At 35.2% G+C, this 25,929-nt stretch overlaps 1 protein-coding gene across 1 annotated transcript in view; it reads left to right on the forward strand.

The window, feature by feature from the left end:
- LOC110105321 (dehydrogenase/reductase SDR family member FEY) overlaps window positions 1-25,929 on the forward strand; it is a 35,033-nt gene that overhangs the window by 4,919 nt on the left and 4,185 nt on the right. Inside the window, exons 4-6 of the mRNA XM_020834771.2 lie at window positions 16,827-16,963; window positions 18,059-18,160; window positions 24,867-24,959. Of these exons, the coding sequence (XP_020690430.1) occupies window positions 16,827-16,963; window positions 18,059-18,160; window positions 24,867-24,959 (332 nt within the window). The remainder of the gene's footprint in view (window positions 1-16,826; window positions 16,964-18,058; window positions 18,161-24,866; window positions 24,960-25,929) is intronic.

Consider the following 25,929-nt stretch of genomic DNA (forward strand, 5'->3'; position numbering starts at 1 on the left):
ATTTATTTTTTGAAATTGGAATTATATGTTAATGAAAGGAATACTGGCATTTGAAAAAGCTAGAATTTTGAGTTGAACTATATTTCATGTTGTCTTATTATTGGGATATTTTGATTTCACTTCATATCTTATGTTTTTTTCTTATGTTTTACATTATTCACTTATTAGTATATAAAAAATTTATCATTTTATGTTTACGCAATCTTTTGATTTTGAGGCTTACGCCTCAAAAAGCCTTGAGGCTTACGCCTCGCCTCACGAATGAAAAACGCCTCAATAACCGAATACGCAATTTTAAACATTGATATAATTTAATAAATTTATTTTATAATATCATAGATATGATAGTTAAGATATTAAAATTCATTGAGAGCAATAGAACATGTTTCCATGGATTATGAATACTGGTGAACCATACGATATTATCCAGATCACATAGTATTATATAAATCATACATCATAATTAGGATTGTAAGGTACTATTGTATAGCACAATATGTTTTTAAATAGTAATTATAATACATTAAATTAATATATTGGCATATAGATCTTACCATGTGATGTGAATTGTAAATTACGATGATCAGGCAATACTATGTGTAACAAACTATATGATTTGCCCAAAAAATTGCTATTTTGAAATAATTTCTCAAGTATAACAACTCTAGTGGATAATTAAGGTAATTATAACATCTATATGCGTGTTGGGCACATTTTAAGTGCTAATTGCTGCATGTACCCAAAAGCTTCATAAGAAAAATTAATGATACAAAAATAAGACAATCTGAGTTTATATTGCAAGATCTTTTGAAGAGAATTTGGAGAAAGATTTATAGTGCTTATCATCATCTTAAAGCTCATTTTAACTTTTCATAATTTTTTTTTCTCGTTCTTGGTTTCTATATTATTTTGATTTCTCTCTTATTATGTTGATTTTACAATCAAGTTTTGCTAGGGATTGCATAAACTATAGTTGTAGTTAATAGCCATTGAGTCACCACCAAGGTTCAAGTGAGATTTGGTTTGGTTTCAATGATGGTTTTCATTACTTAATCGGTTGTACTAGTGGTTCCTCACTTTGAATAAGGAATATTTTTACCTAGTGGATATGAATAGGAGTAGCTTGCTTCTCACATTGAAGTAGAAGACTAGAGTGTCTTTATTACCTGTCAAGGAGGAAGGTGGTGTGTTAAGCAACATCACATTATCTTGGACTCAAACATAATGCAACAAAATTGCCAAGAATGGATAAATAATTCAGAAACTCAGCAGTAAGATTATAAAATACTTCAAGTTTATCATAGAAGAAGAAGGACATAAGGCCCTCCAAGTAAAGGAACAATGCAAGCAACAAGCCAATTGCAATTGCCATGGTTCATGTTATTTCAGCATTAAACTAACCCCCAAACCCATTTTAAGTTATTTATTATTAATTGTATTGAACTAGTTGGTCTAAATCATTATTAGACCCAAAACTGATTTATGTAAACACTATAATAGACCCTAAGGTTGTAATTTCATTTTAAGGAAATAAGATTTCTGTTTTCTTTCTTTTCTAATATCTCTTCTTCTCCTTCTTAAGGAGTCCACACCTACTTAATAGGTGCCATCCCCTTCTTGATGTAGATCAAGAAGCTTAGCATGGCTTAAAAAGATTTCTTCGCCTACTCATAGGGTGAAGGAGAGTAGTTTGTTGTAGCAAGCCTAGTATTGAGTTGGGCTTGTGTAGATGTTCTTGTAGAGTGGCCGAAACATGTAAATTTTCACAGTTTCCAATTGCTCTATACTTTAGTTTACTTTCTTACATATTTATGTAGCAATATAAATTTATTTACATTCTGACACATTTACTTACCATTTATATACAATCATGGTCTTGTGGTGATCTACTTGATTAATGATTTTTATGCCAAGTTATTGAGTAAATGTAATCTTCAAAATGAGATTCATGTATCCTTGCCAATTTCGTTGTATCTATTAATGAGGTGGTTTGGCTAACAATAACTCTCTTTCTAATGTAAAAGAAACGAACCAAAGATATTGTGATATACCTGGTACTTGAAGGCGAGTTTTGCAGAAGCATTTTGATTCTCCAACACAGATCCATTTTGAACTAATTTTTGATAGATTTCCATGATGATCCTTGTGTTCCTAAATTTCTAAACTAGTTTGGATAGCCGTCAAGAAGCCTGCCCAAGTGAGTGATTCGTCTTGGTTGCATAATCATTATTCCAGGTTGTGATTGTGTCCCCAAGATGAAAGAAAGCTATGCAAATGCAATGCCTGTCCGATTTGTTATGCAATCAAAATATTTAGTAGCCTTGAACACCCAGGTTTTCACATCGATACGGTTGAATCGTGTAAGCTTGATCTTTATCAATTTGATGAATGGAATGGCCTCCTTTGCTAGATGGCCGACATAATAACACTTGCAAAGAGGAGGTTAGAGAGTAGCAACACCACTCTTTTCTTAATTAATCGATAAAATGGGTCTTGTAGAACATAAGTCTTCCCAACACTTTGAAAGTTCAATTTATGGTTGTTAAACTGCTTGAACTACATTGGCACACCAAGAGGAGAGTGAATTGATGATTCAAAAATTTTCTTTCAAAAATTTCTTTTTGAAAAACTTAAGACCAAATTCACAACTACAACTTTAAAAATAAATTTTCTCAAGCGAGACGAATAATAAGAAAGTAAATACAAATTTTTGTTGTTGATGTTATACAAGAAAAACATATATTTTTTGTTTTAGATTTTTATTAATTTTCTTTTATAACAAAGGTTAAATCCAAGGCAATCTCAGAGTTTTGGTGTTACAAGAATATCAAGGCCCAACTCAGATTTGCAGGAAAGTAAAATACATAAAAATAAGAAAAAACATATCAGATTTATAATAGTTCGATCAAACTTAATTTATGTCCACTCTGCGGAGTCTTCTTCTCTGGGTATTGCACTAAACTCTTGAGTATCTTTGCTTTTGCTTTCACAGTAACGGGGAGAAGACTTTATAAGAATCTCTTCCATCAATTCGGTGCAACAGAGTAGTCGAATCTCTTTCACCAACGGTGCGATAGAGTAGTCGAATCCCTTTCACCAATGGTGTGGTGGAGTAGTTGAATCCATTTCCCCAATGGTGCGGCGGAGTTACCGGTAGCTCTTTCACTCCAAGAGGTTTTTCTTGGAGTTTCCCTCAAGTAAACATTGACCCATGGAGATAGAAGATGAATGTTAGCCGAAGCAACCTTGTGTAGACTCTCTCTCACACATTCCCTTGATCCCACAAGCCTATTCTTTCTCTCTCAATAATAACTTTCTCCCTCTTCTCCAACGCTCACTTTTCAAATTCTCTCTCATAGAAGATTCAAGCCCCTTGACTACAATAAACTTCTCTAAACGAAATAAGAGATGTTTAAATAGTAGGCTGCAAGAAAACCCTAAGTTTCAGTTTAGCTGTCACTGTTTGCACAATACGATTAGTTCAATTCTTCTTTTGTAGTACTGTATGATGAATAATCTATAGGATGATCATAAGAATGAATAGTGGTATAATACGATTAGTTCAATTCAAAATCGGATCATATAAGATGAACAAATATGGTCTAAAGAGTCATCGGGTGATTCAGACAGTATGATTTTGGGATCATACCGGACGAACCAATGTCCAAAGACTCCTCGGGTGACTCGTACAATACGAAAATGTATCATACAATATGATCTGTAATCAATCATATTCAATTTGATTGCTTAATTAAGTGATCTAATTAGGCAATTATTGAAAAATTTGTACAATAGAAATGATTCATACAATATGAATATTCAAATTTCAAAATTCAAATTTGCTTATTGTAGATAAGTTAGATTCGACGACAAGGTTTCTGATTATAGCTGATCGTCCAGTATGATGCGTGTTCGTACTGTACTATTAATTTTATTACAAATTAATTTTTTTATTTAAAATAAAATTTTTTTAATTAATTTCTGTTCTAATAGATAGTACAGTACGATTAATAAAAATAATAACAACAACGACATCATGCTTTTATCCGAACAATATCAAGCCTTTATCCCACTACTTGGGATCGGCTACATGGATTTTTTTCTCCATTGTGCCCTATTAAGAGTCAAATTCTCATTTAAATCTAATAAAGAAAGACCATTTCTAATATTTTCTAACCAAGTCTTTTTTGATCTACCTCTACCTTTCTGAACATAAGCCAAATCTAATTCCTCTACTTTCCTAACAAGGTCATCGGAAGGCCGCCGTTTTATGTGACCAAACCATCTAAGGCAACTCTCTTTAATCATATTCAATTGGAGCTACTCCATCCTTTTCACGTATATGTTCGTTTCGTATCCTGTCTCTAAGAGTAAAGAGACTCATCCATTTGAGCATCCTCATCTCTGCAACACTTAACTTAATATTATGTTTCTTTTTTAATGGCAAAAAATTTGCACCATAAAGCATTGCAAGTTTCACCACCATCTTATAAAATTTTTCGTTAAGTTTGAAGGGGGATATTTCTATCACACAACAAGCCCGATGCATTCCTCCACTTCAACCATCCAACTTGAGTTATACTAATAATCACTCTGAACAATAGACTCCAGATATCTAAAACGTGTACTCTTATTAATGATTTGATCGCTCAAATTTACAATCCACCATTAGATCTATTTCTGCTAAAATTACACTATATATTTAGTTTTAGATCTACTCAAACAAAAACCTTTAGACTCTAAGATTGACCTCCTGAATTCAAGTTTACCTTCAACTCCCTCTCTAGTCTTATCAACTAGAAGAATATTATCAGCAAAAAACATACACTGGGGTATATCCTTTTGTAAATGTTAAGTGAGAACATTCATGACTAAAGCAAAAAAGATACGGGCTTAAGGCTAATCCTTGATGTAATACAACTGAAATAGGAAAATACTTGGTCAAGCCACCTTGTGTTTGAACACAAGTAACAACTCCTACATACATATCTTTAATGACTTAAATATAAGCATTATTAACCCATTTCTTTTCTAGAAATTTGTATAGCACTTCTCTTGGAACTTTATCATATGCTTTTTGTAAATCAATAAATATCATATATAAATCCCCATTATTCTCTCTATACTTTTCCATCAAATCTCCCAATAAGTTTATAGCTTCCATAGTAGATCTTCATCTACCCAGCATGAATCCAAATTGATTTTGAGAAACATTCGTATCACGCAATAACCTATGCTTCATAACTCTCTCCCATAGTTTTAAAGTATGATACATTAACTTAATTCCTCTATAATTCACATAATCTTGAGCATCACCTTTATTCTTAAAAAGATGAACCAAAACACTTATTTTTTACTCATTTGACATTTTTTTGCCTTCAAAATAGTATTAAAAAGTTTAGTGAGCCTAAAAATTCCTTCATCTCATAAGCATTTTTACACCTCAATTAGAATATCATCAGGTCCAATAGCTTTTCCACACTTCATTTTCTTTAAAGCCTTTCTAAATTCAGATTTACTAATGCGCCGATAAAAATAAAAATATTTATTTTTATTTAAGATGCTAAGGTCACTAAAGTCAATCTTATTTTCTCAATCTTCATTGAAAGGTTTAGCAAAATATTTTATCCACCTTTGTTAAATATCCTCTTCTAATAAAAAACACTTTTGGATCTTCATCCTTAATGCACTTCACTTGAACTAAATCATTACTACTCCTATATCTTTATTTGGCTAACTTAAACATATATCTTTTGTTCTTTTTAGTTTATATAAATCATTAAAAACTAAAATCTTTGCAACACATATTACTTTCTTAGACTCCTTATGAGCCTCTATAACTTTCTCAATTATCAAAATTTTTACATCTAAATCAATTTTTATAACAAATCTTTCTATTTTTTATCTTTTCTTGTATATTTTGATTCAACCACCAAATATTTTTACTACTAGAAGTTCTTTCCTTTGACATTTCAGGCACATCTTTTGCAACATTCTTAATATCCTTAATTATTTTTTCTCACATAATATTAGCTTCCTCATGCATAGACAAAATCATACTCTCAAAAGTATTTTTGTTAATATTTTTTAAATGCTCCCATCTAATCCTAGAATAATATTTTACTTTTTTTTTTCTATCCCCTTATCTTAAATTTCAAAACTAATAGTTAATGTTGGGTACATAAATTTCACTCGGAGTAACTTTATAATCTTTGCAATCTAAACGATTTATTTTTTTTATAAGAAATAATCAATCTAAGTTTTATTATATCCATTCTTATAAGTGAAGAGATGCTCATCTTTTTTCTTAAATAAGGTATTAACAATTACAAAATCATAAGCTAAAGGAAAATCTAATATGATCTTATCACCTTTATTAGTTGCTCCAAACCAATAGCCACAATGAATGTTTTTAAAATCATCTACCTCTCTATTAATATGTCTATTTACATATCCATCAATAAATTTTTTTTAAGAGATATCTTTTTGTATTAATTCTTTTAAGTCATTTCAAAATTTTATTTTTGAACAAATATCTAAACCTACTTAAGGAGCATAAGCACTTATAATATTAATAATCTTAGTATTGTTGCATCCTAAAATATTTGCGGCGGTAAAGAAATATATAGTTTAACGTCTTAGTGTTGTACGAAGATCCAACACACAAGCAGATAAGAGAGAGGGTGTAGTGTTCATAAGAGACACTAGAGTTTTTATGTGAAAACCATTGAAAAAGGGGAAAAACCACAGGGCCTGGCCCAATTTGAATGAATCCACTAGTATTTGCAGTGATTACAAATGAAGCCCTCCTTCAGAGAAGGCCTTGACTTGATGTCACAAATGTACATCATATAGAGTGCATTACATAGTGGGAGTTACAATAATTCACATAGACATGTTTGTTTGGTTGGCAGGACCATAGTCGATAGGATAGAGGTCAAAAATATCGTAGTAGGCATGAGACCGGGGTCAGAAAGACCGTTGTAGTAAGACGCTACTCCGGCAGAAGTCCGGGACTTAGGTGGTGGTCCAGCGGAACTCCAGGCGTTAGGTGATGGCCGGCAGAATTTCGGGCTCATTTGGTTGTCCAACAGAAGTCTGGGCCTCAAGTGGTGGTCTGGCATAACTCCAGGTCTCAGGTGGTGATCTAGCAGAAGTCCGGGCCTCAAGTGGTGGTACAGTAGAAGTCCGGGCCTCAGGTGGTGGTCCGACAGAAGTTCGAGTCTCAGGTGGTGGTCCGTCAAAACTCCGGGCCTCAGGTGGTGATCTGGCAGTAGTTCGGGCCTCAAGTGGTGGTCCGACAGAGGTTCGGGCCTCAAGTGGTGGTCCGGCAGAAGTCCGGGCCTCAGGTGGTGGTCCGGCAGAAGTCCGGGCTCGGGTGGTGGTCCGGCAGAAGTCCGGGCCTTAGTTGGTGGTCCGACAGAACTTCGAGCATCAGGTGGTGGTCCGATAGAACTCCAGGCATCAGGTGGTGGTTCGCCAGAACTCTGGGCATCAAGTGGTGGTCCGCCAGAACTCTGGGTAGTGGTCGAGGAGGAGCGACAAGGCAAGAGCAATCTTTGATCTCTCTCTTGCTCTCTTGCTTGGAGCCTCCTTCTTAAAGAGGGAGGAGGGGTCTATTATAGATTTTCTAGAGTGACATGGCCCGTAAATAGGTGGGAGATCAAGGGCATATGGGGAGTAGTTTAGATGGACGGCCGATGTTGAATCCCTTGATCGTGAACCGTTTGATGGACATTTGAATGTCTTAGTGATGTCGGAATTCAGTGATCTTGGGCTCGTTGGATTCGTCTCGTTGAGCCGCTTGATTTGACTACAAGCATGTCATGTTTGAAAACCATTTGGTAATCCAAATTGTGATTCGAACCCTCCAACAACGCTTTGGACCCTTGATTTGGACCCATTTGGGCTTAGATGGAGTCGAATTTGGTGTCTTTGGGTTCGTATTTCCGAGACGTTCAATTCGTCTATAAGTTTGCTGAAATCGGAGTTCGGATGGTCCCAATTTTAATTTCGGAAGTTTCCAACTTGATTTTGCGTCGAGATTCATGCCCAATCAAGATAATTTTTTTGAGGATGTATAAAGTATCAATAACAATCTTTAAAGGTATAATTCTATCTCCAATTCTATTAATTTTTACAATATTATTCTTTAAACTTTTATCTAGAATCACACCTATTCCAATTCTAATATGACTTTTACTTGAATATCATAGTTTAAAATCTAAATTATCAATCTCCTTAGCTTTCTCTCCAACCCATTTAGTTTCCTGAATGCATAGAATATTTATCTTCATATGAATCATAATATATATTAATTTGCCTAAAAGGGAACCTATATTCCAAATTTGTATCCTTATTTTAGTTTCATGTGCTAGTTTTTTTTCTCACATTCGTCCATGATGTGAGAAATATTGTCTATTTAACACTGCACATGAGCGCTGGTGCAATAAACCTTGCACATTTGTCATTGTGTTCAGGGCATACAATGCTTCGCTTTTAGTGAACGCCCTAGCATTAACACAATGTATTAAATGATTCATGTCATTTATATTTGACATGTTTTACACTGGCTGTCAACTACCTATTGCAATCCTCCACTTTTCTCATTTAGTACGATTAACAGAAAAATAAAATAAAATATTTCTTTTACACTCGCCCTATGTGTGTTTGTATGATTGTTGAACTAACATACACCTTTTACAATAAATTAACTCAAGAAAGATAAATACACAGGCTCTTGCAAAAATCAATTCTATACTACCAAATCTTGAGCTCTAATCCTTTGATGATGCTTGGTGTATGTTGTAGCTGAAATATTAGTACACACAGAAAAATATGCAATAATAATAAGTAGGAGAAATTAAGTAGTCTCCAATAATATTTGTAATCATTAAAACATAAGCTCGGACTCCTGGATTGTAGTACACTTATCCACTTGAGACATGAATATTTGAAATCGAGTTAAGGTTCGAGGATTGCTTGAAATTTCATATTGGATTGTTGAAGGGATTGATGTAAGTCCTTGAATTGTATAGCGTGTTGCACTTGGTGTATGGTGCTATATGCTGACTTAGTATCATGATGAGTTCCAGGAACCATGGGAACTCAGTAAAAGATTCGAGGCTAGGGTAACTTTCCTCATTGGAGCTTGATCAATAAAGGCACTCACCTCAGAGGAACCCGACCTAGAGAGGCACTAGCCTTAGAGAAGCTCGACTAAGAGAGGTACTTGCCTCAAAAGAGTTTGATTGAGAGAGGTACTCGCTCCAAAAGTTGTTGTCCTAATAAGTCATTTACTCTAGGAAAGGTGAACTCTAGAAGAACTTTCCCTTATGATGGTGCTCAATTCTACCAGAGGAACACTCACTCTATTAGTAAGAAATGATCACCTATTCCAACTAAGCAATAACGACTACACCTGCTTAGCCAACATCTCAACCTAAGTGTTTATTCGCCAAAGGCACTTATGGAAGGCACTTCAGATAAGGTTGTCCATATATGCCCATTCGGTCAACTTCATGTCTATGTAATAGAGAAATTTTATACTATTTTATTATTTTTTCAGGTGTAGCCCCCTTTTGTAATTTTTTCAATGCTATAAATATAGGATTGAAAGACATATTTAAGTCATTTTTATTGTAAATAGTGAGTTGTAGAATTTTAGAACTTTTCTTGATGCAGGACTACAATGCTTTTAAATGAATGCGATAAGAACTTACACGATTTTGATAAGAACAAATAACAATTAAGACTATTAGCAACTAAATGATAATAGAAAACGTAAGAGGGGTAGCTACGCCTAGGTCAAATCACATGCTAATTACTTGAACCATCAAAACAATTTAGAATTTCAACAACATACGAATTAAGTAGTTACTCAACAAAAATTCCTAATCTAACAATGAGATAAGTAACATAGAAAGTACACTCAAATCCTACGTTTACTAGTCGGCGGCAGAGGGCAAGGCATGATTCCTTGCGAATTGATCACCACCTACAAGATTAGTCGATGAGGAAAATAAGTGAAAAGGGGAAGTTCACCCTTGTGGTTGTCTGGAAACAATTTGCCACTGGAAGTTGCCAAGTTGTTCGTCGATGGCTTCCGAAAGTGTGAAGATGATGCGGTCCACGTACTCTTCAATGGAATTATCGACTTCCGGGTTGAAGTCGAAGAAGGTGAAGTGGAGGATGTTGACTTTCCCTTACTCGTCGTAAGCGAATCATTGGTTTCGAAAGGTTGATGTGTGGATGAAGATCGTTGTTCCTCCCTTGAAGACTCCACTAGAGAGAAAGAAGTTTATCTCAAAAGTTGAAGTGGAGGAGGAGGAAGGGGGTGGCCGGCCAATGAAGGAGGCTATGAGAAGTCTTTTGGTTCAGATTTTGTGGAGGGAATTTTGTTCAAACAACTCGTTAATTAATCCTCTTGATTGAAAGGAATTAATGAAGGAGAAGCGAGAGAGGGGCGGCAGGCAAGAGAGGGAGAGAGGGTTTAATTTAATTCCAATAGGAGAGACTCTCTTTTGGAAAGAAATTAAGTAGATGGGGGCATGGGGATTTTGGCCAAGAGAGAGGGAGAGGAGTTTTGAATTATTTCCAAGAGTGGAGATTGGCTTTAGAAAATAAATCCAATGGGAAATTATATGGGGGCCGGCGGCATAGGGAGAGGGGGTGGGGCTTAAGGCAAGTGTTTATTGCTTGCTTAATTGGGAATCTTAAATTAGGGAAGAGCAATTAAACCTAGTTCAATTAAAAATTGATTTGGATGAGATTTGAAGACTTTCCTAAAATAGATTTTGTATTTTAGGAAAGATTTTGAATTTCAAATCACTTGGATTTGAATTCAAAATTAGTCCTAATTATATTCAATATACATTAAGAAATAAGGAAAAAGAGAGGGAAGGGCTAGGGTGGGCCGGCCGGCGGTTGAGTGTGGAGGGAGGAGGCCGACGGGTGAGGATGTGGTGGGATGGTTCGGTTGGGGGATGGGGGTTCTTACTTGGCCGGTGGTGGGTTGGGAAGTTGGCGGCTAGGAGGTGGTTGTTGGGGGCTTGGTGGTAGTCTTTGGCCGACGGGTACAAGGGAGAGAAGAAGGGGAAATATGTTAGAGAACCAAGAACTCACCCGAGGGTGGTTATTGGGTAATTCGTTTAGCCTCTCCTAGGCTCTTCTCCAAGATTCATAAACTCACCTAGAGACACAAAAGCTGAAATTTCAGTAATAATCATTCATACCTCAAAATAAACATGAGGGGCTTATAAATATCCTCCAACAAAGAAAGGGAAATAAACGACACATTGCCCCTATGACTTACACACGACAAAGCCCTTAAGGGAAAAACTGAATATGTAAATGAAACAAATACATAATAAAACAAATACATATAAAGACTCAAAAATAGATCGGCACCATCATGGCTGTAGATCGGCGGCCACGTCTCTGATAAACTTTCCAAGATCCGATGTCCCCCATCATTTCTCCTTACTAGCTCCTCCCTCATTTAGCTTGCTCTGTCATTCTAGTCAATCTTTTGAGTAGTTCCAAGGTGTTACCTACGAATAAATTTTGATCCAACATCGTGAAAAGTGTAGTGTGGATTTACACCATTGACTAGAAACTAATAATTATTTGAAGCAGAGCAGCTTGATAGCGAGAGATTATTCAGCATGGATAATTAGAACTTTACAACTCACCATCAACTTGTGAAGATGGAGAACATCTAGCAGATGGTCCAGGGGATATTGGAACAAGTGCTTAGGGGCAAGCACCCTAGAGGGACCCTCAGACTTGTTGAGGCACTAATGAGACCTACCTTATCATTGAAAAACAATCCTCTAATGCATGAGCGAATGAGGGACAGGGGACCCTCATTAACAAAAGGGCTATTTGCTCAAAACTCGGGGAGTTTGCCTCCTTCGTTACTATAATGTACTCTACTCCAACAATAATTAAACTTACTGAATAAAAAATTAATTTATCGAAAGTCATCAAAGAGAAAATTAAATAACCTAATAGATTTTAACTTGAAAATTGGGTAAACTTGATCCTCTCTAAGAAATCTCTTTCTTTTTCTTTCTCATTTATATGCTTCCAATCCAAACCATCACTACTGTCAAATTCCTCAAAGAAAACTTGAACCGATGAGAGAAGCTAGACCTAATATCTAATGTAATTGCTCCAAGTTTGGAGTTGGTTGGTTGCAAACTAAAAAGCCGATGCGTTAAGAACTTCAGTCAATATATGAGAAAATTATTTCTTATGTGAAGCTCGATCAGATAAGGAAAATGTAGTCAAACTTAAGCTTCAGCTCAAAGTGATCTCGGCTTAGGCTCATGTTTAAACATTGTGAAACTGATACTTACAGGAGTGCTAAGGCCACTAGGTAGATTGACATTCTACACTTAACAACTTAATTCAGAGCATAAATTTCACTCTACGAAAAAAAGATATATCTAATGAGCATTTATAAATAATATCCTAGAACTCTAAAGTATTGGGTTGAATCTCTTATCATCTTTAGAAAGAAAGTCAAACTCTAGAACTCGGATTCTCCTTTTTTTTACAATAAATTTTGCACAAAGTAATGAGAGCAATTTCTTTCTAAAAAGTGATTTAAGATGGCAAACTCATGAAAAAAGTTTGGCGAAAGATGAGGCCCATGTTTGGCGTTGACTTAGAAGAAGTAAAAAACAAAAGGTCAAATTACACTTGAAAAATTATTCAAATAGAAAGTTATTTAGACATTCTTCATTCAACATTTTCTTAGATATTGTCTATTTAATACATTCTTGAATATTAATTCACACAAAAATAGCTTTGTTATAATATTATACTTCTTTTTGCAGGTTGCTCTTTAAAGGTACATTTGAATCAGGTAATTAAATGTATACCTTAGGAAAATGCTTAATTTTATTGCACTAATTTGTTGTCCCTATTTATAGATATATACAAGATATCTTAATAAAGAAACAAATAATTATAGAATCATGCATAATAGCTCTAATATAATCCTTCCTAAATCAGTCAGCTAAATATGGAAGGAGATCGGTGTGATCCAGGTGAGCCTCCAACGGATTCACATTCTAGTTGTGGGATCAAAATGCCAAGGGACAGCTTGCATTTAACAGGTGAGCCTCCCATTGATTCCTATCCTAGCCGTAAGATCAAAATGCCAAGGGACAATTGGGATTTATTGGACTCATCATTTGGGCAAGTTGCAGGAACCAAGGAAATTGATTAAAGTTTTGGAGACTAGGCTAATGCACCTTAGAGGAGGTCAATCAAGAGAGACATTTGCCTTAGAGGAGCTTAACAAAGAGGGGCAGTCACCTCAGAAGAGCATGATTGAGAGGTGCATTTACCTCGAAGATTTTATCTTGATAAGTCACTATCCCTAGGAAGGGTGAACATCAAAAGACCTCAGCCTCGTGAGGGCGCTCGCTTCTACTAGATGACCACTTACCTTATTAGCCGGAGATGCTCATTTTTTCCAACTCAGTAGCACTAGAGACTACACCCTCTAGTCGACACCACATCCTAAGAGGTTATTTGATAGAGGCACCATTTGAAGCAACTTACTGGAGGCACTCAGTTGAGGCGCTCGCCTGGGATTGTCGAGGTTGTGTTATATATGATTGCCCACATGTGCCCATTTGGTCTAGACTATATGTTTTTAACATATAAATTTTGTACTATTTTATTATTTGTTTAGGTGTAGCCACTCTTTCTGACCCCTTAAATATATTATTAAAAGACATTTTTGATACTTATACCATTTCTACTATTCATAAAGAGCAATAAAGTTCAAGAGCTCTTCTCTTTATTCACCAATCTATCCTTTATCTTGCTTTATTATTCTTGTTAGTCTTGTGGGTAGGGTCAGGGTGTTATTTATGGACAAATTCGATGCGACAACTATAATGATTTTATGGCTTCCGTAAGATCCGCTTTTTTCCTGATGCCAAGAGCATTAGTTGATACATTACTATATCAAGAATGGGTATCTTTTGAGTAGATACTAAATTAAGGATAGTAAGTAGAGAGAAAGAGAGCATAGCGTTCTTTTCTATTCCTTCTAAATGTAGACTACAAGGTATATACATATATAATTGAAACCATACTTTATTATAGTAATTAATTTCATGATAGTTTTCTTAATTAATTGTTAGAATAACTATATGCTTGCTGTAACTATCCAAACTTCCTCCGTCCCTGTTTTTTTTTTTTAATTTTCACATACTTCTTTAGCTATCATGGCTTTTTTCATTGCCTTGCTGAATGATGCAGCATTATTATGCTGTCCTAATTTCCTATAGCTTGATTGTTTTCGATGCTTTCATCTTCTCACCATTTATGCTATTCCTTAGGCACTGTTTGTATTTTATAATTACTTTAGAGACAAAAAGGTCAAAATAGTTATCTAATTCTTATAAGTGGCCAATATAGTTCAAGACTTTTTCGCTAAAAATTTTTCCCTTATTGAAAATTGATCCCATTTGTCCCCCTCAACCCTTCTAGCGGGATTAAACAAACCATTCACATTGATGGGAAGAGTCATTGATTCCTTTGCTTGATAATTTAAGTAGGATATTTTAGTAAAAATTAATTTATAACTACTATTTTTTTAATTTCTCAATCATCAAAATCTAAAATCTAATGCATAAACGCTGTAGGCAGTGCAAGATACAACAACTAGCAACTGGAAACGTGTGATTAGAAATTGCGAACTAGTGGTGAGCAGAGAACTAGGGCATGCGAGAGTACGAGCATTGTTGAAGCAACGTCTCCATTGAATTAGGGATGTGAGTAGGATTTAGGATGTTCGAGTGGGCATTAAGACATATCAGTGATTGCGGAATGTGGCATGAGCACAACCCACCATGGCTAATGCAGGAATAAATAAACAATGCTTTAAATTTTATTAAGAGTTAATTTACACAAATTAAACATTAATAATTTTAATAAAATGATAGTAAAATAGAAGAGTTATAATTAAAATAATAAAGTATTTTCTAAAAAAATAAAACCATTTAATTTAGATAATTTGAATATATTGTAAGGAATGTTTTATACACTTAATAAATATAATTTTCAAACAATATTATAGTTAAATTAATGATAGATATTTTATTATCGGAATTAGTCTTCTTTGCCTAATCAATGTAATTTGAGTAATTTTTCATTAAATATAAACATTACAACATGTCAAAAACATTAAGATCAATTATTTTTTGATCAAAATCTTATTAATTAGCATAAATTTAAGTCCACGTCAAAAGACAAATATCAAATCTCATTAGGCTCATTACCTTAATATGTGAATATTAATTTGATTAAGCGGCCTATATATATTAAAAATATTTTTTATTGGCCCATTTCCTTCATATTATCATCATTTGAAAGGACGATTTACATCAATCATCATCATTTGAATTACTATTTTGCTGGAAGTTACATTTTGCCAATTTAGTCCAATAAATATATTTTTAATTATATGAAGTAAAATGGGTTGGGAAATATTATTATGCATTTAATTAAACTTTTAATGGATTAGTCATGTGCATCATATATGAACTTAACTGTGCAAATACTCAAACACTCAAAATTTTCAGCCATTTTATTAGTATAAGTAAAATACTAATTAAATTGTAATTTATATAGCTTTTATTGTTATAAATTTAGATAAAGGTTTGTTGTTGTTATATAGTTTTTATTTCACATATGACAAATTGCTCAAATACTATGGTAATGAAAATAGTAAGTATAGAAATCAATATAACATAGTTGCAATATCTAAAATACCCTTGACATTAACCTTTTCCATTAACTTTAGTCTCCTTTCTTCTGAATTTTGGCCTTAGAGATCAATTGAGATCAATTTTTAATAGTTGAGGGACTAAATTGGAGCATTGTCAAACTCCCAATTAAATTGACTATTTGTTAATATTTAGGGGATAAAGGGATAAAGGCTTGATGTTATGTAGCCGATCCTACATAGTGGGATAAAGATTTGATGTTGATGTTGTTGTTGTTACTTATTCTCATTATCTTTATATCACCTTTGTTTTTGGAGTTTTGTATATTTATTTTTATATGAAATAGGTTTATAAAGCTTGTGTAAGGTGGTAAACTCATGTAATTGATCTTATAACTATTTCACTCATAATAAATTAATATTTTAAATTAATACTGTACACATAGATTGTGTTTCAAAATAATACACTAGTTGCTTTTATTGGTTTATTTTCTACACTAGTTGCTTTTATTGTTGCATATTCAGTTTCTATATTTCAGATTGATTGAAAAAGATTCAAGTTAGGAAGTGAAGGTTTCCAGAAGAAATAGCTTGCGCGTCACTTCACACCCACTTCACACTACTCTTGTGGTTTGTCTTCAACTCACACTTTAGCGTACACACTATTAAAATATGTTTAAATGGTAGCTTCTTCTGGTCAGAATGCTGTGAGAAGGAAGAGCAATTTTCTGAGAATAAGTTTGATCTTGTGGTCAGAATGCTGTGAGAAAAAACAGTTTTCTAAGATAAATATTTTGCTTCGTTGATGTTTATTCTGAAAGTTTATTTCTTTACTAGTTGTCCTTACATGAGAAAAGTTTAATTGTTCTTGTGGTACATGGTAGATAAAGCTTTAAAAATCCTTTAGTGTCAAATATATTGCCGATGGTAACTTTTATTACAGTCCAATAAGATATTGAGATCTCTACATGCTGCTGTTAGTTTTAGAATAGACTTTTCCATGTGAGAAGGATGATAAAATGTCTATATAATTGTGACTCTGAACTAATCATTCATGCCTTGCCTATATTAGAGTCACAGCGCTTTTCAAAGGATGGGTATGAAGAACATATGCAAGTGAACCATTTGGCTCCGGCATTATTGTCTATGCTGCTTATACCATCGCTTCTCCTTGGTTCTCCAAGCAGAATAATTAACTTGAATTCCATTGTAAGTTATATATGGATCAACTTGTGAATTGCTTGAATCGTTTCTATTAATGAGACTTCAGTGATGTTTTTTTTTTATTTATTTTTCTTTTATTTTTTTATTTTTTTTAGAGTTCAGTTATGTTTAGTTATCTAGTAATATCGAAGATGGTTGTTATTTTATTACAGCAAACAATAGGATAATATGGACCGCCTTGATTATTTGTATCTTCCTAGCTGCCATTAACGATTTGATTTCTTGGAATTTCAATCTTCAATTTTCTATGCATCAACTTATTTTTGCATGATTAATTAGATATTAAGGAAAATGATGTAATTGTTCTGTGATTTATGTTGTAGTATTTCTATTTGCATGAAGTATTTGTGTCTGGTTTTGTAGTGATGGTGGTGGTGTGGATGGGGATGAATGGATCTTTTTGTATGTATGCATGTAGGTGTGCATTGTACGTTATGTTTATCTCCCCAACCAGGTAAACAAGTAACCATTAGTTAGGTCTCTTCTTTTAGCCCCTCTTGGTAAATCTCTCTTTTTTTTTAAATGTTAGAAATGACCATTTGAATCGACACATTTCTTTGATCTCCTCATTTAGGGCATGCATTCATATTAATATGCTTCATTTTACATGAAATTTAATAATCTATGGTTCCACTTGGGAGTCTTATGCCACATATGTTCTAATAAACAACTATTAATATCTGAAGGGATCATATTGCACATCTTACGATGGGTCAAAAGATTAGCTAATTTAAACATAGCTTTTCTTGCTTTCAGAACTGCAAAGTTGAAACCTATTCTAGAACACTTAGTAAGCTATTAAATTCTGCAGTGTTTGCCTGAAGCTGAATTGTTGATGGATGACTTTAATAAAGCTTCATAATGGAACCAAGCAAGGGGATATTACTACCTTTTATTTCTTCTAAGGTCTCAATTTGACAACAGGAAAAGCTGTTTGTAATAACCTTTTAGGCATGCTAATTCTCTGGCATTTTATTGTTTTTTTTTTCCATTTTTGTGCTGTATTTCATGTTGATATCTAGAAAATTTAACTTTTTTGTTGTTTAATTTCCTGATTCCCATTGAACTTCCTTTTCCCAGATGCACTCCGTGGGTTTTGTCAATCCAGAAGATATGAATATAACTTCAGGCAAGAGAAAATATACAAGCTTGGCAGGATATTCCAATAGTAAGCTGGCACAGGTAACGACGATCATGTTATTGTAGTCGATTGGCTTTCTATTTAGACAAGTGCAACTCCTGCCCAACATCAAACTTTCTGCAGTACTGATCTGGATTTTGATGTGCTAAAGGCTTACTGGAACTTGTAGGCAGTATTTAGAACATGTGAATTAGTTTTTCTATAGAATTGGTCAAGGGAAAATGATATTCTCACTGTTTTCCAAACCAAAATATGGAGTAAACTTTCTTTTTTTAGCAAAATTGGGAGCAAAACAGCAGCATAATGTGCTGGAAAGGTCTCTTGTGGCTGGGCTTGTTCTGGATTGATTTTACAGCTAGAGGAGCTGAAGGTCGTCACTTGCAGGAGTTAGGATTGCTGCAAATTAAAGTCCTATGGCTATTGGGGTCTATGACGGCTTCTACCATTGTTGGAGGGTTGAAACAGAGAGAGGGAGAGGGAAGTTGGTGGGTATATGGAGGAAATGAGGAAGTTCTGGAAGTGGAAAGTGAGATTTTATTCCATTCTTTCATGATTTAATATTACTACTTGATCTCTATTTATAGAGATCCAAGAAGTATAAATGTCTATTCCAATGAAAAAGAAATACGAGAAAATGGAACTACACCTCAAAGTAGCTTACTCCTTCCTAGATTTCCTCTTTAAATGTTACCAGCCCTTAGGATAAGAATTAAAATTTTGTGAAGGGAATATAGCGTAGTTTTCTTAATTCTCTTCAACTATTTTTATCTGTCCTCTCGCCTAACTGGTCAGCCTTATTTGGATTTTAAAATTATCCACTCAGTTCATATTTGTATATTAATACCTTCAAGGTTAATTATATTAGCATAGTTTTAGAACTTGATAATGGCTCCCGTTTTTTTATTATTTTCTCCTGCAAATGCGAGTTCTTTTTTTGTTTTGCCTCTTAAACCTATTCTTTCTTCTGTTTCTTCTCCTTTTCCTTGTAGTGACGAGCATTTGACTAGGTTAGGATGGTTCATTCTCCAATAAATTACTGCGATTATATATTTGGCGCTCTTCATTAGGAAGAGAGCTTTTGACTTCTTGTTAGGATCCTCTATGTGTCACTTTTTCAGCTCCTTTTAAAGGTTCAACAACAGAGTGACTGGTTCTAAAATTTTCTCCTTTCTTTACAAGCATAAAATTTCTAAATTCAACATGTATTCATTCACATTTGTTCTTACCTGCGTCAAATGTTCTCATCATATCTATTTTTTTTTTTTTTCATGTCTAATGTTATAGAATTGAGCTTTCAACAATTTTTTAAATCTTGATCATGACAAGATTGATAGATCATAGTTTTTAGATTGTAAATTTCACCACACTAAGGCGTGTGAGGATAACTTCAAATGAGCAAATGTGATTTTTACCTATTATGATAAGCATAAATTCTGAAATATGTTCTTAGAATCTCAATTGCATATTACCGGAGCTTTAAATATTCCGACAACTCCTACATTGAAGGAAAGGTCTTCGTCTCTCTTTTTATAATTTTCTTCTTTGCTTCCCTTTTTGTTGATAGCTTTTTCTCCATTCGTTATTAACTTTTATTAGATGTCTCTTTTTTTGTCTCGATAGCTATGATGCACCGACACGGACACGTCGACACGGACACGACACGACACGGACACGGGACACGACATTTTTTAAAAATATAGGACACGGGTGCGGCGTGGACACAGCATAATAATTTTTTAATATAATATATAGAAATTAAGATGACAAGTAATAATAAATCAATTTCATGATAACTTATTTAGCTTATAACATAAATATGTTTAGTACAAAATGTCTAGTACAACCACAAAAATATAAGCAAAAAACCATTTATTACAACATGAAGGTCCAACTACTCAATAGAGGGAATAATAAAATTAAATTCAGAGGTAGATCTTTGGCCTTCAATATCATCATCATTGAATATCATTGCTTCCAACTCTGGTTATCTAGAGAAAGATTTGCAACCTCCAATAATCTCATACCATCAAGTCACTCGAACCCATCTCCAACAACATCCCACTTCTTATTATCACATGTCATATAAAGTGAGGTTTTCCTTGATAGAAGACAAAGATTTATATTCCTCCTAAATCATAATAGATATTCTCTATTTGAACTACTATCCTTCAACATAGAAATTATAATTTATATGAAGTGAAATTAAAATATCTCAATAATAAGACAACATGAATACAACAATATACCAGTCTGTCGAGGGTCCAAGGGGGGCGCTGCCCCCTGACGAGGTTCAACCTGCCAGGGTAAGAGTAATTTTGAAGTTCCGCTTATTTTTAAAGTTCGTAAGTTATTCGTATGGAAAGAGATCAAGCGGTACCGAGCATGTATCTAGCGGTACCCAGCATGTACTGAGCAGTACTGAGCATGTACCTAGCGGTACCAAGCATGTACTGAGCAGTACCTAGCGATACCTAGTGGTACCGAGCATGTACACTAGCTTTTTTTGTAAGTTTCAAAATACAACAATTAATATTTTAGGCGTCGAGAGTCAGGCGTCGATGCCATTTATCAGTCACCGAGAGAGGAGATGAAAATACCTTAACTGCCAAAATGAAATTAAAATGAGAATATTCGATGATTGGGTATTAAGTGCGGACGTTGATTTGGTGTTGTGGCTAGGAAATAAGAAATTTAGTTTAAATCCCACAAAATACAAGAAATTATATTTAAAAAAATTAAAATATTTAAGATACGTGAGTCGGACACGCGTGTACAGTTTGCATTTAATATTTTTTAATCGGACACATTTTTGGCGTGTCCGACACGTGTCAGAGGAGTGTAGGACGAGTGTCGTGTCGGACACGGTGTCGGACATTGCACGCCTCTTTGAGAAGAAATGTCGGTGCATCATAGCTCGATAGGTGTTGTAGCAGATGATGGTTGTGCTATCTTAATAATAAGAGTTTAAAAGGCAACCCTTCCAAAATTTACCTCGGAACTTAGTTCGTTAAAACTCCCTCGCCGAATAAGAAAAGCGAGTGGAGGCCGAGGCCGAATTTTCGGAGCCCACACAAATATATGGCTATCTGATTTATGATTTGTTTGGTCATTCATTTTTTCATGCTAAAAGATTTTCAATTATCTATTATCTCTCTTCATAGTCGTAGATCTCAGGGGCTCCAAAAAATAACCTGGATATCCTTTACAGTTATTAATTTAGCCTTGAAAAATTATTTCTAAGGGTTGGAACTAGCATTCTGATGCTCAAATATAATTTGGAGTTGGATCTATGAAGGCTTATGAAAACGATGGAAGTATGTTGTATAAAGAAATTGAATTTCATATGGAATGCATCAAGAGATAACTGTTAATGTTAATTTTTTGAACCTAAATAGTGAGTAGACTTTCTATTTTTAGCAAAACATCTGAATATATGTTGGAAAGGTTTCTAGCAATTGAAATATGGCTGGATTGATTCTAAGGCTGTAGGAGGTGCAGACTGCACTTGTAGGAGTTATGATTAAGTGCAAATTTAACTCGTGTTTTTTGTAAGCCCTAGGATGTTTGGAGGAAAGAAGGAAATTTTAGAAATGGAAAAAAATTATTTATTCCATTACTTGTTTTAGATTACAACATGATCTTTCAATACCATTACTCTTAATAACATGTTCAACTTCTGGGACATTACAATTTCATCTTGAAGGTGTTCATTACAATCAGGAAAATCAGGAGCTTTGACATCAAGAACTTCACTATCTGGATCTAGATTGTTTTTGGAAGAAGATTCTCCTCTGTGAGATATGATTCTTCCATCACCCATGTAAGGATCTTAAGGATCCTTATTACTAATATCTTCATAATCCGTTTCTACCTCTGTTAGAACTTGCTTACCTTTGCCGACACCGACAGAAACAATATGATGTTCCAGAACAAGAACAGGCTCTCTTATCACCAGGGAAGAACCTCTACCTCCTCTTCGATATGACGGAACAAAACCAAATCCAAGTAGGGGTGTCAAAATCTGACCCGACCTGGAAAATTTCGGGTTCGGGTCAACCCATTTGCCATACGGGTCGGGTCCGAGTTTGAGTTTTCGACCCGTTTGCAAAATTGGGTTGGATTCGGGTTGACCCGAAAATAGGGGTGTCAATATTTGATACGACCCGAAAACCCGACCAGAACCTGACCCATAAATTTCGGGACCTGGTTGACCTGAACCTAAATTGAGTCGGGTTCGGGTTAGGGATTTTGACCCGTTTGTAAAATCGGGTCAGGTTCGGGTTGACCCGGAAACCGAAAAATAACTCGTGACCTGATGTAAACAGTGATCGCTTAAACGATTAAACGAGTAAAAGCTTAAAAGGTGTCCGTTGTCCTCCGCTGTCTCGCACTCCTGCACCTGTTGCGACTCACGATTCACGAACTCTTGTTGTCCCTCACGATCCACCTCTCCCTCTTCCGTCGCCATCTCGTTGTTCTACCGCCAGCCTCTCATCCCAGTCTATCTCGCCACCTCTCCCGAATCCTGATGCTGTCGGTCCGATTACCAAACCCTAGCCTTAAGTCGACACTCGCCGCCTCTCCCTCTTCTACAACCTGAATCCAACACCTCTCCCTTTTCCCGACTTTGCTGCCTCTCTTTGCCCCCGACGCCACTGCCTTTCCCTACTCCGGACAACACTGTCGTCTCTCCCTGCTTCGGGTAGGAGGCTGATTTATGGGATTTGTCTGTTACGGGTCGGATCGGGTTGACCCGAACCCGAAGCGAGTCGAGTTTGGGTTCGAAAAACTGAGCCTTTTCAAAAAATGGGTCAGGTTTGGATTGACCAGAATAGTGCTGGATTAGTTCTGGGTTGGACCCAAACTTGACTCGTGACCTGATTTTGATAGCCCTATCTGAAAACTAGAAATCAACCCGGGTTGACCCAGAAACATGGCTATCACATGTGTGACCTTGTCTAGTCTGCCACTCTGCCCGTCCGTAGTCTGCATTCGCATGTCACCGTGCTGTGTCAGCCCCTTTCTCTTCAGCCCGCCCTGCTCGTAACCACCACTCTTAGCCCCTTTCTCTTTATCCATAGTGGCACTTTCCCACCAAAAAAACCAATCCTCGCCGGTTCAAACGCTTTCCACCACCTCTTAGCCGTCTCCGCCATCCCAGCCATCAGGTGCGCCACCCCATCATTGCCAGGGCCATCCCGGCTATCAAGAAGAAAGTCTCTGCTCCTGTAGAAGATATCGCCCTGGGCGTGACAGCGAAGGCCACCGCTTCATCTACTTCGGCGAGTAGGCGGCATCGCCAACGGGCTGAGCCTCGTAGCCACAGTAAATGAACTTCGATCCCATTGCCGTGCTGCCTCGCCTAGCCTCGTTGTCGATTTTGAGTTCGTTTGCTTACTGGTCGGGCCGGGTTGGCCCGAACCCTAACCGGTTGGGTTAGGGTTGAGAAAAGTAACCTGATTTTCAAATTAGGTTGGGTCAAAATCTTCCAAGTCAAAATTGGGTTGGACCCGAACCCGACCCATGGACACAATTTGATACCCCTAGATCCAAGCATCTTCACCTTATCACTTCCAACAGACGACTTGATACCACCTCCATTAGGATTAACCCTGAAGCCCGGTGGCCACCCCCACCACTTCGGAGGAACCACATAAGTCCCGCTAACAGAAATTCAAATCTCTCCCGGAGTTTCTCTCTCTAGCTTCAAAATTTGTTTCCTTGTTGAGGAACTATGATTCATGCAAATTTGAGTGATTTGGATAGTTTCTCATGTGTTTATTTGGTTTTCTTTTGAGAGTTGTGACATTTAACTGCTCCATTACCACTGATTTGGCCTGCTTTTCTATTCATCTAACTCTGTTTTTCTTTAATATGCTATATATTTCCTATTATAATTAGTATTTGATATTTCACTTTAGCTGGACTGTTGCTTGTTTGCTTCCTTAACGATTCTGCTATTTAGCAAAGGTAGAGTTCGACTACAGTCTGTTTTCATTCTAAATGCACTGTAGCAAAAGCAGAACCTTATCTGTTGAATCATATATTTTTTACTACACAAAAAATGTGCGTTGTTATTTTTTTACTGTAGGTGAATTGGAAGCTTTTTTTTTTTCTTTATGCTTAAGGTCTGATTGTGGGATTATTTTCCAACTATCAATTGCAGGCCTAGTTTGAATTATAAATCTGTGGTCTCTAGGCATGCCAAATTCAGAATTGGCTTAATAAAATATCAGTTTTCTGCTCAAACTTAGTGTGTTCTAGTTGGATGCGAGTTCTTGAGTGCGATGCAAGTTTTGCTTACAACTTCCAGAAGAAGCTTTATCCTTATACTAGCATGAGTCTTGTTTAATACATTGATGATGTAATTCCTTTACAGATGCAAGGTCTGGATTAATACTTTGGTGATTTTTTTTTTTTTTTGAGTTCATTTGTTTGCATAGTTGAAATTTTGTCGAAGTTTGTTACGATATGATTTCGTCAAATTCCATTCTGTTGGTCAAGGAAATTTGTTTCCCAATTGTTTTCTGTTTCTAAATCAAGTCTTATCCATTTATGTACCAGAGCGTTCTCCTTATAAATTCAAACTACGTGCCTGTTTCTTGTCATGTGTGTTGTAGGTATACAATGTGCTTCACGTACAATCATTTTTTTTCTAGAATTAGAAAGTTGATGAATACTGAAAGTTCTTTCCAGTCCTGCTGATGTTTCCTTGATCTGAAGTTAGAATAATCTTTTGGATAACAGATAAAATTCAGTAGCATCCTTCAAAAGAGAATACCGGCTGAAGCTGGCATCAATGTAATCTGTGTTTCTCCTGGAATTGTCCACACTAATGTTGTAAGTCCGTGCAAATTTTGTTCTATTATACTAGGATGGTACTTTATATCAATGCTCTTGTGCTTTTCCAATGTGATTTATTGCTCTAGGAAGATCATAATTTATAGGGAAAGCTTCTTTGAATGCTAGCCTAGAAAGTATATAAAAAAACAGCATTCAAGCAGTTTTACCTTCATTTTCATCATATTGAACAATGCTTCACTTCCCAATTAAATTTACATTTAAAATGGCAATGTTTTGATTCTTTTTTCTAATGGGCTATTGGGTTGCAGCATTTACACAGGATTTAGGAAGGATGTAAGCTAAACCTACCAAATGATACAACGGATTATTTAATTCCTATAGAATCTTAGATCCCCTTTCTCCTCCATTTTGCCTTACATCTTGGATTTAGTAAATAACCTAAATAAACAAGTCTCATGAAGTTTTCTTCTTAATCACATGGCATTGAGCCCATATATGCATTGCCCAACGAGTGCTCATTGCAATTTCTTCACGTGTTCTCAAGGGTTTTGGAATTTTGGAGTATAGGGATCTGGGGAGAAATACTAGGATATTAGATTTTAAAATAATTGATATTATTTGGTATTAATTAAAAATGACATTAATTAATAAATTAAATTAATTTAAATAATTAATATTAATTAATTAAAAAGACATTAATGAAATAAATTAATATTATTTGTAACTTAACCAAATTAAATATAATCAATTTGGACTCATGCTAGATATGTCTACTATGGAAGCTATATATATTTTTTGAGAGGTTTGATGGAGAAGTATATATAGAGTAAGAAAGATCTTCATATGATATTTATTGATTTATCAAAAGCACATGTGAAAGTTCCATGAAAAGTGTTATGGAGAGTTCTAGAAATGAAAGTAGTTAATAACGCTTATATTGAAGTCATTAGAGCTATTGATCACGCATTTTTTAATTTCAGTTATATTACATCAAGGATCAATTTTA

The sequence above is a fragment of the Dendrobium catenatum genome, unplaced genomic scaffold, assembly GCF_001605985.2.
Source record: "Dendrobium catenatum unplaced genomic scaffold, ASM160598v2 original_scaffold_138396, whole genome shotgun sequence".
In the NCBI taxonomy this organism is placed as follows: Eukaryota; Viridiplantae; Streptophyta; class Magnoliopsida; order Asparagales; family Orchidaceae; genus Dendrobium; species Dendrobium catenatum.